Consider the following 13516-nt stretch of genomic DNA (forward strand, 5'->3'; position numbering starts at 1 on the left):
GCCACTCACCAGCTATGGCGCCAGCCAAGAGCAGGCTTCCGGGACTAACCTGCCCATCTTCGTTTGCAAAGGAAGCCTTCACATGAGCATAGCACGGGAAGTAGATGGCCGAGAAAGGAATGTCCCGCAGAAAGCATGCTTTGGCACCCTGCACATTTGAAAAGGAAGAAAAACCACATGAAACACATATCCCATTGAGAAGATCAAGCTTTTCTGGAACTTACCTCAGAACAAAATATTCCTGGAGGAGACCAAGTTTGTACTCACAAGTTGAAAGGGGAACAGAAAAAAAATAACCCCGATTCAGCAAGTAATAAATCTGAATTTTGTTTTTAAAAATAAAACTAATTTTATTGTGTGGTGTGAGCAAGAAGGGGATCGTTCTCATTTATTCCAATGATAAGATTTCGATTCAAACACTTTTGGAACTCTGCCTGCAACATCCTTTTAAATCCCTACCACTGGCAAGTCACTCACTGGCATTTCAACGAGTATCTGTTCTCAGAAGATGGGCAGTAACACCAAGGTACCCCTTTGTTTACATACTAGGAAGTAGACAAATTTTATAGGTGGCAGGGGAAGAGGTTTGTTTTTTGTCTTGTTTGAGACTCTGATGAAAGTGTTGGACTCTTTCCCAGAAAAAATTACACATACGTAAAAAATTATATACCTTTTCAAGGGGTTCATGGATCCCCTAATTTATTCACATACTTACCCCTTCTCCTCCAGGGTATGAAACATTGATAAATGCTTGTTCTAAAGCTTTAAAATATTTACAATAATTCCTACCCATTTAAGAGCTGTGTGTAGAGCAATTAGCAACTAGAGCAAAGTCTTCAAATAATTTCTGGTGCCAAAATAATGCACGGGAAGGCCTTGAGAACTGGTGTGTGCCCAGAAACGTAGCATTCTGATGAAAACCACAAGACATATATTGTGTCTCAGGCAGGCTAAATGGGAAGGAAGTCACCCCTTTTCAACACCTAATGATTTAATACCATTTCTTTCACAGATTTCTAATACCTAAAAATTTCCACTAAATTGAGAGACTCTTCAAAGAAAATAATGAATCCATCCAGATTCAACAGATCTAGCCACGCCCAGTGACATTTAGTAAGGCTGAGTGATGCTGGATCTCGGGGATTTCTGCTCGAAGCTAGGCTCCACTCTGTCAAAGTTCCTAACACCACACATCTGTTACTATAGCCTTGGCTTTCTGACACCATCATCACACTGCTGACTCAAACTGAGACTGTGGGGAATAAAATCCCTAGTCTTTTTCATATGAATCGCTATTAACCTAGGGATACTGTAACTTACTTAGTTGCCTTAAATAAATAACATAAGCAGGGCTTTGTCTCATCCTAGTAAACTTCATCTTAGCGTGGCCCAGGCTTCTAACCAGAACAGATGCTTAGAATCGGGATTCTATCATGCTTGCTCTTCCTCGGTCAACTTACCCATGGATGTATTAAGATATCTTTGTCCATTCTGTATAGATATTCAAAAAAAGGGGGATGACAGATCTACATAGTCCTGCCAATCGACCCACACTTCAGTATCTTGTCTACCCTCGAACTGTTAAATGCCTAACTGAAAATAAGAACCACAAAATCCACCACACCCAAATTCCTCCTTTTATATATATGTGCAAACGGATGCCCAGGATGATTATTAATCGATCAACTGCACATTTCCTAAGGGCCACACTAATGGTTTGCTCAGGGGACATCCTTGGAGGCAGTGCCAGAGACAGGTCTAAAACTCAGGGCAGGACTCTCAAATCTTTCCACCCCCCACCCCCGCCGTCACCCCCTCAGCTTTCTCAAGGGGGAAAAGTACAGTCGAATACCAGGATCCCTGCGTAGCATCCAGTCCTTCCCTTATGATCAGTTAATGTGGGCAGGTAAGACCCTCACGTGGCTGTTTCACTGTTTACTTCCTTTGCCTCATTTGCCTCTAAAACTTCCTATAAATTCTGCTAGCCATTTACTCCCTGGCAGACTCTGTTGAGGAAATATTCAAATTAGATGCCAAATAACCAATTCAAATGAAGATCAGTTAAATCTTCATGCCCAGCTCCCTCTATATAGTAAAAGAAACACTGCCATATTACTAGCTTTCTAAACAAATGTCTTTGCAGTAATTTTTTAGGCTGATACAATTCTTCCTCCCACAAACCCTGCTTTTTACTAAATCTATTTAATTTTTACTTTTAACCTCATCTCCCAAATCTTCACATCGGAGAGCCAAACTTCAGTCTATTTTTTTGCTGGTAATATTTTTCCTTTAAAATGTTTTCTCCCCCCGATTATAAAATATTAACTGCTCATCACAGACAATACAGAACAGCATTAAACATTTAAATTGCCTACTCGTCACCACCCAGAGAAACCACTGCAACTACGTGTTTTGGAGCGTTTCCTTCAACAGGAATATTAGTAACTATTATCGTTGAGACCGTCACTCTGTGGTTCTGAGTTATTCTTTTCTTCTCCTTAAATTCATGGCGTATGGTTTTGTGGGTTTTTTTGGGGGGCGGCGGGTTTGGAGAGGAAGGGACTGGTATGGTTCAACGTCTCCTTCATTACTCAGCCATATTGCCTAAATTTGCTTTCTATTTGTTGTCGGCAAAACTCTACGGTCATCTTTGGTCTTAGCTGTCCTGTGGATTAGGCCCCGCATTCTCACCCTTCTCAAAGTTTCATAATGACTTCACTTTCCCATTTTCCTCTCCTTGGTCAGTCTGGTTCCTCTCAGGTAAAGCTGCTCAATGCCCCATGCATCTGATCAATCAAAGTACTATCACTCTGCAAATACCTTGATGATTGCTAAGCTGCGAACATCAACTCCTTGAATATCACCTCTTCATTCACTTAAAGCCCAAATACCACCCTTTCCACAGAGGATTCGTTAACCAGAGGGCAGACAGGGAGTGAATTCCACACAGCTCTACGCTGTCTGCGCTTTCTCAGTGCTGTTCTGATCTTCTTCATGCTCTTCCATCTGCCTCTATCAATGTTGCCTTTTCCAGAGAGTAAGCACCCAGGGGCCAGAAACCAGGGGCTAAAGAACACACATCAAAATCTCTGGCTGTCACTTGGGGCCTAAGGCATGTTCTGGTGACACTGATTTGACTGCCAATTCACACAGAAACAACAACAACAACAACAACAACAACACATAATTAAAAAGAGAAACAAGAGGCTTTGGGATACGTTGTTAGACTCCTACAAGGAAAATGAACTCACTTCTTGGAGAAATATATTAGAAACCCAAAAGCCAAGCTTTTGGTTTGCAAACAAAGATCTATAATTTGTCGGGGATGAGATACAACAGGGCTTAGGAAAAAGCAGCTGATGATTTTGTACGGGAATGTGAAGATTTTAAAATAGGAGAGAAAGACAGCTCTGAGTCTCTCTGATGCTTACGCGGCTTCAAGATGATCAGAAGGCCACGGGAAGACGTGACATGAAATTAGAAACCTTCCTGTGACACCGAAGAGTAAGGCGCCGGGAAGCAGCAGTTGGGTTTTCCCAAGAAGGAATGCTCCCTCCTGTCCTGAAATCATGACAATAAATCCTGTCTCTGTGTGAGAACATGTGTCTAGTAAGGGATGCAACATGCTTAAAAAGATGTTTGAAAACATTCCTGATGCCTGAGAAGAAAAATGGCCCGATCAAAACACAAGCAAGCAAGCAAACAAACAAGACCAAATCTAAGGAAAAAGTGGAGCCACACTGTGAAACGCCAAAGGAAAAATGGGTCAGAAGATGTATTTTTCCTACCTGGAATCAGACAAGGTCGTCAGGTAATTTATGCATGTTAGAGTGAAGAGCAGACCTTCAAAGACGTCACAGGTTTCTGATCTGAGAAAAGGGAGAGGGAAAAGCCAAGGAAGAAAGAAAACCTATGGGGCCAGGGGCTTAGGAATAAATGATGGTCCCGAGGAGGTGTCACCCGCACTACTAACATCAGGACGGTGGGGACAGGAGGTGTGTGTCTCCCTGCCTCCCCTGGGGCCTGCGTGGGCACCTCCCTGCAGCAAATCACTCTCTGGAGTCAGGGGCGCCCCTCGCCCCTCTCACACCCCAGGCATCAAAGCCCAATTCCCAAGGAGAGCTAACGTTGCAAAAGGTGGGAGAAAAGGACTTCTTAAGTTTCCCCGCCTTCCTTCTTTCCTCACTACTTTCTTCAGGTCTAAGGCACAAAGGCAGGTGCCAATTTGTAAGGCTGCCTCCGGCAACATGGGACCTGCGGCCCCAGCACAATGGAAAGGGAAGCAGGAGGTGAAAAAGGCTCTTCAAGTTCCCACAGTAAGAATGTTTCTCTCCCAGATTCCTTGATAAAGCCTTCGCTTCACGGTGAATACCCATTCCCTGGTCCCACATCACAACACGGAACCCAGCTGACTTGCAATCTACTTGCCCACGTCTGATCTTTCCTAAGTGGGCAGCCGTTCTGAACAGGCAACGTGATAAGCAAGGGCGACATTCCATGCTGCCCACGAGCCTGCGTCAGCAACACAAAAATGATTACTTTGGCCGTTAAAAAATTAATAAATTACAAAGTGTGTGCCACCTAAAATAAATCTTTAAATGTTCTTGCCCTATAAGAAAATCCCCACATTTTCCTGCCTTAAATCTTCCTCACTGGTTCTCTGGGCAACTCTGCCCTCACACTCTCTGGTCGGCCCTCCATTTCCTCTGCACACACAGTAAAATCACTCGGGGAAAATTCATACACGCAAAATGCAATCATTTAATCTCTTACCATTCATTAAAGCACTTTCTCCAAAGAGGGAAAATTATTGGTTTTTTATTTCCTTTTTAACAAAAGGACCACTAATAACAGACAGGAATGATAAAGGCGTCTCAGGGGAGACCTATATATAAATAAACTAGAATCAAAACTCAAATCTAGTTTAATTCTCTACTCTGGCTCCATTCCTATTCTGTATCGTTCTAAGGCCTCTCGTCATCATTCTGTTTTAGAAGTCTAGGAAAGCTTCTTCAAGGCTTGGTCTCACTTAACCTCTGGTCAATCGTCTACAGGCAGCATGGGCCACTTAGGCTCAGAGACACTGGCCACGGTATTGCCATGGCAAAAGAACTACTACTGCTTCTCACCCTTTTTTGATGTGGACACTGGAAAGTTCAAGGGAGCTTAATCAGTTCTTAAGTTGCTGGAATCATCCACTCAAGTTTACTCTGGCAGCTCTGTCGGGCATGAAATTGTCAAAAGACAGAACACAACAGGATTTGTATCTCTCTCCCTCTCTCTCTGACACACACACACACACACACACACACACACACACACACACACACACAGAGCTATCTCCAACGTCTCTTTTTTCTTCTTTTAAAGTTCTGCATCTTGGATGGTATCACACCTACCCAATCAATCTGAGGAACAAAAAACAAGCCTGAAGAATGATTGCTGATAAAGGAGTGGGGCCAGTGCAGGTCTTTTGCATGCTAATTCCTGCTGCTTCTAGCTGGACCTGCAACCACAGCTCGAAAACAGAGTCTTTCTAATACAGGGGAAGGTAATTACACTCACAAAGGCACCTCTGTGTCAGGGCCGGGCACCGGAGCCAGCAGGTCTGGGAGACCAAGGCTTAACAGAGACTCCTGCAGTGAATGCACATTGTCTAGCATGGGGGAAAATGCCAGACGGAGGGACCTGCAGCATTCAAGACAACAGTGGTGCACCTTGTCTGAGGAGGTTACTGAATGCTTCTGGCACCTGTAGTCAGAGCCACCCCTCCTTTCCTACCTTACAGGTTTAGAATTTATTTGGCATGTATAATTGTATATTTTGATCCTGGAGCTACAAACAATGGGCAGCATGTCAGGTCTTGATCCTTAGCATTCCTCTTGTTTCTCCCAAGCGAGTTAACCCTTGTATACACAGTCTGGCAGCACCTCTCCTGCCCAGTCAAGGGAGAGTGAGGCCCACGTGCCTGGGATTTGAACAGGCTGAGTTTCAGTATCTTGCTGAGAAATAGCACCGGTGCCAAGACCCGTTATGGGATTGTGTCACTGGTGTTAAAACCAAATGACCCAGGAAATAATTGGAGACCTGGTATCAGTGACATTGAAATTACTTCAATTTGAATATGAAATATCAAAACCTATTATTTAGTTTCTTTAGCCCGGGGACTTTCAGGATACTGGCTTCTCCTTAATTTCACTGCAATTCTAATCAAAGCATCTTGGTGACTCCAGGCTTTTTTTTTTTGTGGTAGGAAATGCCACACCTGTGTTGGTTCTGGTTCTCTACTGTTCTATCGTACGCTGCTTTGCCATCAACGATGCTCGTATTTAGACAGGCTGGAAATCCAGCAAGTGGCACCGAGTTTTACTACATGGACTTGTGGTCTCTGAGCAAGTAACCTTCATGAAGCTAATCTATAAAACATGTCCCACCTTTTTCATTTTCCTTTCCTTTCCCTTCTTGCCTTCTTTCTTCTGACGTCTCCCCAGTATCTATTTGCAAGGTCCACAGTCTGTTTAAGCGTTTATTTCCTGGAAATTTTAATATACGCACTTGTCTTTGTTATCTTTACCTTCCTCCTGTATAATACACGCATTTTATACAACTTATATTATGAGCAACCCCCCATCTTATTGTCATGTACTTTAATTCTAGCTTTAAAAACATTGAGCATTGTATTGTAATTGTAATTACCATTGTAATTACCATCACACGTGTATTTAAATTCACAATGCTATTTAGACTAAACATTTACCACTTTCTTTGCTCCTCATTCCTTGCTGCATCTCCAGCCTGTCACCTGGATCGCTTTCCTTCCACCTAAAGTACATTCTAGAATTTCCTTTAGTAAGGCCTTATCGGTGATACGCATTTTGAGTATTGCTAAGTCTAAACAATGTCTTTATTTTATCCCTGTTCCTGGAAGACATATTTACAAGGTATAGAATTCTAAATTGAAAGGTTTTTCCTCCACACACTGAAAACACCTTGCCGATGTCTTCTGGCTTTTATTGTTCTTGTTTTTAAGTTGGTTGTCAGTTCCACCGTTCTCTCTTGGGGCACCTGCTTTTCTCTCTGGCCATCTATGAGCTTCCCTTCAGCCTTGATAGTCAGCAGTTTCACTGTGACATGTTTAGTCTGGATTATTTTTATTTATCCCACTTGCGACTTGTTGTGCTTCTTGAATCTAAGGATTGACAGCTTTTTAGACATCATGTCTCCTTTCCTTCTGGTTTTCTTTTATACCTATTAGACCGTCTCATACTTTCCTTTATGTCTCAATCTCTCTTTGCCTCTCTGTTCTTAGTAATTCTCTCTTCAGCTATGTTTAATCTGTTGTTAAAGCCAGAATTTTGAAATGTTCAGTTTTAAATTTTAATCATTATAAATATGTTCACCCCTTTTAATTTTTCAAAACAAATAAAAACATTCATTTTATATTTCTGATAATTTTGAAATTTTAAGTCTTTGTAGGTTTAAAATGCTGCCTGTTGTTTTTTGCTATCTCTTCTTAAAGTGCTTTGTTTCCTTATGTGATTGGAGATTTTAGACTATGAGCTGTTCATTTTTCTTGGAACAATATCTATGAAAATTCTTTGACGTCTGGGTTGAAGGTGTTTTTTGTTTTTTTTTTGTTTTTGTTTTTTTTCATTCTAGTTAGTTGACATACAGTTCAATATTGGTTTCAGGAGTAAAGTTCAGTAGTTCATCATTTACATATCAAACCCACTGCTCATTGTAACAAGTGTGAAGGTGGGCTCCTTTTGAGAGAACTTGTGTTTGCTTCGTTCAGGTATCTGGGGGCACTACTAATGCAAGACTTTGCCAGCTTGAGAGTCTTCATGTCACCCAAGAAATATAAATTCAGCATGCAAACCCGTATGAGACAAGCTTAGAATTCCTAATTACTCCCAGGGGACAGCTTTCTCCTCTCCCTTCCCTCTCCCTCCAGAACCAAAGCAATTTTCCTTACAGTCCAGAATGGTAAAAGGAGCATTTTAATTTTACCCTTACGCTGAGGGTATGACCCTTTGAGGTCCCCCTTTATGGAAGAGGAAATTTCTTCAGGACCAGGAATTAGATAAGGCAAGAGTGGTCCCTAAAACAGAAACTTGAAGGAAGCACTCAGTAACAGGGCTGTTCAATAAAAGGTCAGCACCTGAGAGTAAGTGCCTCCTTACATTTTGTGACCTAAGTGCTTTACTTGCTTGCCCACCTGAACTCTACCCTTTTAGACTTAGCACTTTGGGCAGTACCTGGTTGTTCCCTGAGACATCAACAATTAATGTTCAAGTTCAGGTGTTTGGCAAATGCCTTGAAGGCCAAAGCCAGCCTTAGGGTTCTCCTTATCTCACGTAAATTTTGGCTTGTATATTCCTAACTCATGAATTTGAAAAGGCTTTTATAAAATATACTAAAGTATATTACCCAACATTTTTAGTTGTTTTCAATGAGATGATCAGCTCAAATATCCTATCTGCAAATGATTAGAAACCTTATGGGCAGGGGCGCCTGGGTGGCGCAGTCCTTAAGCCTCTGCCTTCGGCTCAGGGCGTGATCCCAGCGTTCTGGGATCGAGCCCCACGTCAGGCTCCTCCGCTATGAGCCTGCTTCTTCCTCTCCCACTCCCCCTGCTTGTGTTCCCTCTCTCGCTGGCTGTCTCTCTGTCGAATGAATAAATAAAATCTTTAAAAAAAAGAAAGAAAGAAAGAAAGAAAGAAAGAAAGAAAGAAAGAAAGAAAGAAACCCCATGGGGAGAACCTAATGCCTTAAAGAGGAGATGCTCAAGTTGGCTTGCTCTTGACACATCCCCTTGATAAGTTTCCTTCAAAATGTTGCAATATTATATAGGCAACGCCCCTGATAATTCCTTTTTCACCTTCTCTCCCTGATGTACCCAAGCTCTCCAAGCCCAAGGAGAAAGAAAAGAGCTCTTTATTCCAATCCCCTTCAGCACACTCAATGGAGGCCATCTCTCTGCATTGTCAACCATTACGGCTGTTCACCTAGTTGAGGTGTTCCACCTTTCCGCATGCAATTAACTCTTCTTGAAGAAAATGACTTTTCAGAGAATAAGTAGACTGTATTCAAAAAAATAGTCAAAATGTACCATCTTATTAGGGTTGTGTTGGTGGCTCAGTTGGTTAAGTGTCTGCCTTCGGCTCAGGTTATGATCCGAGGGGCCTGGGACTGAGTCCCACATCGGGCTCCTTGCTTAGTGTGAGGGGGTGGAGCCTGCTTCTCCCTCTGCCTGCCACTCCCCCTGCTTGTCTCTCTCTCTCTGACAAATAAATAAAAAATCTTTAAAAAAAAATGTACTATCTTAATATGGATCTATATCTGAATTCTGCCACTCCCCACCAATGGCAGGACATTATAGGAACAAGGATACAGGCATTGGAGTCAGAAACCTGAGCTCAGATCACTGCTCTGCCACTTAGCTGTAAGTTTTCAGTATCTCTGTACCTCAAATTCCTCATCTATTAAATGTGAGTAACTTTCTTAGCGACATGAGAATTTAGATCCAATGACTAACATAAAGTACCCAGTACAATACTTAGCAAAAGGATCTTCAATAAAAGGTGATGATATAAAGGTAATTACCATTATCAACGAAAAGCACACTGTCCTGCTGCAGCAGCAAATGGAAATAGCTAATATATTCTTTAAACAACTTGCAGCTGAAGTAGTACTCCTAGATGGTTTCATACCTGCATCACAGTAGAGTTCTGTATTTATCAGCCTAAGAGCCAATCTTTTATTTGGCAAAAGACCTAATCCTAGGTTTATACTAGTTTGCTAAATTGATCATACCCCACATGGGAATTTTTTACTGTCACACAGTCTATTTCCTTAATTTTACAGTCAATAAACATGTCTTAAACTGGGTACCTTTTAAATGAATACATCAGTCACAATAAGAAACCAGATAAATGGAAGAACAGATTAGCAGAAATGTATCTATCATTTCTAGAAAACCTATTCGGAGCGCTCTTTTATTTATTTATTTTATTTTTTTAAAGATTTTATTTATTTATTTGACAGAGAGAGAGACAGCCAGCGAGAGAGGGAACACAAGCAGGGGGAGTGGGAGAGGAAAAAGCAGGCTCCCAGCAGAGGAGCCTGACGTGGGGCTCGATCCCAGAACTCTGGGATCACGCCCTGAGCCGAAAGCAGACGCTTAATGACTGAGCCACCCAGGCGTCCCCAGAGCGCTCTTTTAGCAATGGATTAGTAGCACCATTTTCAGTATTTTTAAACATAAAAGACTGCATATTATATTTCAAAGTTTAATTAAAATAAGAAACTGTTGTGTTAAAACTAATCCGGGGGCGCCTGGATGGCTCAGTCGGTTAAGTGTCTGCCTTCAGCTCAGGTCATGATCCCAGAGTCCAGGGATGGAGCCCAGTGTCGGGCTCCTTGCTCAGCGGGGAACCTGCTTCTCCCTCTACCTGCCTCTTTCCCTGCTTGTGCTCTCTCTCTCTGACAAATAAATAAAACCTTAAGAAAATAAAAACAAAAACAAAAAAACCCAACTAATCCTGCAGGCACTCAGCAAAAAACAGAAACAAAAAAACTCACAACAGAAGAACAAAACGCTAACTTGATAAAAATGTTGGCCTCTGGAAAGATAGGTTTATCTGTCACATGGGACTGCGAGACCAACATTTTATTGTTACATACTCTTTTACATCTGAATTTTCTTCTTTTAAAAACTATTTTGCCTACTAACATTAATTTTTAAAAAACATGGGGTGCCTGCATGGCTCAGCTGGTTAATCATCTGACTCTTGATTTCGGCTCAGGTCATATCTCAGGGCTGTGAGATTGAGTCCTGAATTGGGCTCCATGCTGGGCATGGGGCCTGCTTGGGATTCTCTCTCTCTCTCTCCCTCTTTTAAAAAACAACAAAAAACCTTCATGGCACTGATTATTAAAAAGCTATGGCACTATATGGTTACATTCTCTCACCTCCCTTAGTGCTAGTCATTTTGAAGGCGATGATACCATATTCATCTTTTGTAAGATTAGTTCTAGTAGAGTGTTGGCCCTCAACAAGTATCTGGTGAACAAATGGAAAAATTATTTAAAAAATTAACCATTTTCTAATATTTTTTATTTTTATTTTCCTTATGAAGTTTAAAAATTTTAATTCCAATACAGTTAACATGTAGTGTTAGCTTCAGGTGTACAATGTAGTCATTTTCTAGTACTTTTAAGAACCTTTTCTAGTCCCCTCTCAGCACACTCAACACCTTTGGACAGTGTTTTATAAAAATAATATTTCAAGGTGCCTCCTTTTATTCGCTATTCCAAAGTCCAAAGAAGAATGCCTGACTTGGAGACAGGGGCTGACCACACAACATCAGAAATTATCCAGGACTGGGGCAGAGTGGAAGGAACTGGGTATTTCTGCAAGAATCCATTAGTTGACATCCTATAATTTAAAATTAATAATAACTAACACATCATGCAAACTATGTGCTAATTTCTAGCCTATGTCATTTCCGTGCATTATTTTTGTAAATCCTGACAACAATCCTATAACCATGTAGGTACTATGCCTATCCTCTTTGTACAGATGATATACTGAAAATACAGGGATAGAAAGATTTAAAGTCTTTTTTTTTTTCTAGTTTGTTGTTGTCTTTTTAATGCAAACTTTAAGCATAATATGGATAATATCATATGACTTGCAATATTATTCTCAAGTTCACACCATATTAGATACAAAACCTGGCCCCTCGAGGTATTAGATACCCTCTTCTGAATTTTGAAAATTCTGCCTTTTAGTAAGATAAGATGTCCAAAGTGTTAATTTTCATGGAAGATATTTTTGACAAAGCTATCAGGAAGGCACAAAGTTATTTTTCAACGAACACAGAGATATCACTTGGAACAGCAATATGGCTCCATTGTCAGGTTACCTGGTTTTGGCGCGGCATATGGGACTTGTGTTGCTACTCTGGTTAATATATATGTTAAAAAAAAATAAAAGGGCCCTCTTGCCTCACAATGGATAAAATAATTTTAATTTCTATAATTTAAAGAGCTGACAGAAGATCTAACATGTTCTTATTCTAAAAAATAAAACAGAGCAAAGCAGAGTCATTGTCCCAGAATATCTACCATATTAAAATAGCACTGGGTACTAAAAACAACTAGCAAGAGCAGTAATCTAACTGCCCTGGCCTAAGCTACCGGACGCTCACGATGCTTGATGCCACCTCAATTCTTTCCACCTCCATTCTCACCGTCCACCATGGCACCAAACCTGCCAGCTGTGGCTCACTGTCTATGCTCAGCATGTAACTTTGTTGTCAAACTTCCGCCAACTATCCAGCACGTGCTCTCTCCTATCCGGCTCAACAGATCTCTATGTGATAGCTCAGGTTTCAAAGGGAGATTGCACTGAGGTAGAAACCCAGCGTCCTACTTACTTACAAGGTCTGTGACCTTAGACAAATTACCTAAACCCAGCAAGACTTCCTTTCCTCAGAGGTAACTTGGAGCTAAAAGAAACCCCCAAAAAACAAAACAAAACAACACTACTATCTGCCTCCTTGGCTGTAGTAAGGATTAAATGACAGGACATAATACAGAGCTTTAAGCACGGGCCTGGCACAGATTAAACACTCAGTAAGCACGACCTCCAGTGAGCCTGTGTGCACTGTGCATGTACTGCGTTCTCTCTCCCTCCCTCTCTCTCTCTCTCTCCCCCCTAAGCCTGGGCTCTGTCTCTACTGCCTCTCCTGAAATCCTAGCACCACATTTGATCTTGCTATCTTCAGATGCTTCAAATCCTATCTTCAGTGACTCTTTTTCCCCATCTACAGACAGCTATGGTTCTCATAAAAAAACAACAACAAAACAAAACTGAAAAAAGCAATAAATCTTTCAACTTCCTTTCTCCCTGAACATCCTTACACTCTTTTTCTTCAAGCTGCTGTACTCTTTCCCTTCTTTTCTTTCACAGTAAAACCTTTACACTGAGTGGTCTGTAGCTGCTAATATTTTCTCATATAGGTTTCTACTTCTGCCATTCTACTTAAATTGATTTCTTAAAGATAACTGCTGACCTCCATCTTTAAGTGCAAAGACCTTTTCTTGGGCTTTATCCTGGTTGGTCTCTGCCTCACTTGATACCACTCACCTCTTCCTCCCTCCCCTGTACTTTATCCTTCCATCAACTCCTAGTAACAACTGTTCATTTCAGTTCTCCACCTGACAGCTCCTTCTAGTCTCTTCCATCCATTCTTCTTTCTGCCACCTAAATGAGGGTAGTCTCCGAGTTGCATCACTGGTGTCCCATCAGCTTGGAGATCTTACCCATTCTCCTAGCTTCACGCAAGCAGATGACCCTTAAAAGAGCATTTCCGGTCCCCAGCCCTCTGAGAAGGCTCTGGTTCTACACTCAGTAAGGCAGAGCAGGGCAAACACCGCACCAGGAGTCAAGAAACAGTCTGTCTTAGCCACCCTGCCTACTAAGTCACCTGGCTAAATCTCCTAAGAT

The 13516-nt window shown here is 41.5% G+C and overlaps 1 protein-coding gene across 7 annotated transcripts in view; it reads right to left on the bottom strand.

The window, feature by feature from the left end:
* Nucleotides 1–13516, bottom strand: part of SLC25A13 (solute carrier family 25 member 13) — a 174304-nt gene that overhangs the window by 12057 nt on the left and 148731 nt on the right. For all 7 annotated transcript variants that reach the window (XM_026506157.4, XM_044386679.3, XM_026506164.4 and 4 more), the window contains one exon: nt 10–148. In XM_026506157.4, coding sequence (XP_026361942.1) covers nt 10–148 — 139 coding nt within the window. The remainder of the gene's footprint in view (nt 1–9; nt 149–13516) is intronic.

The sequence above is a fragment of the Ursus arctos genome, unplaced genomic scaffold (assembly GCF_023065955.2).
Source record: "Ursus arctos isolate Adak ecotype North America unplaced genomic scaffold, UrsArc2.0 scaffold_3, whole genome shotgun sequence".
Taxonomy (NCBI): Eukaryota; Metazoa; Chordata; class Mammalia; order Carnivora; family Ursidae; genus Ursus; species Ursus arctos.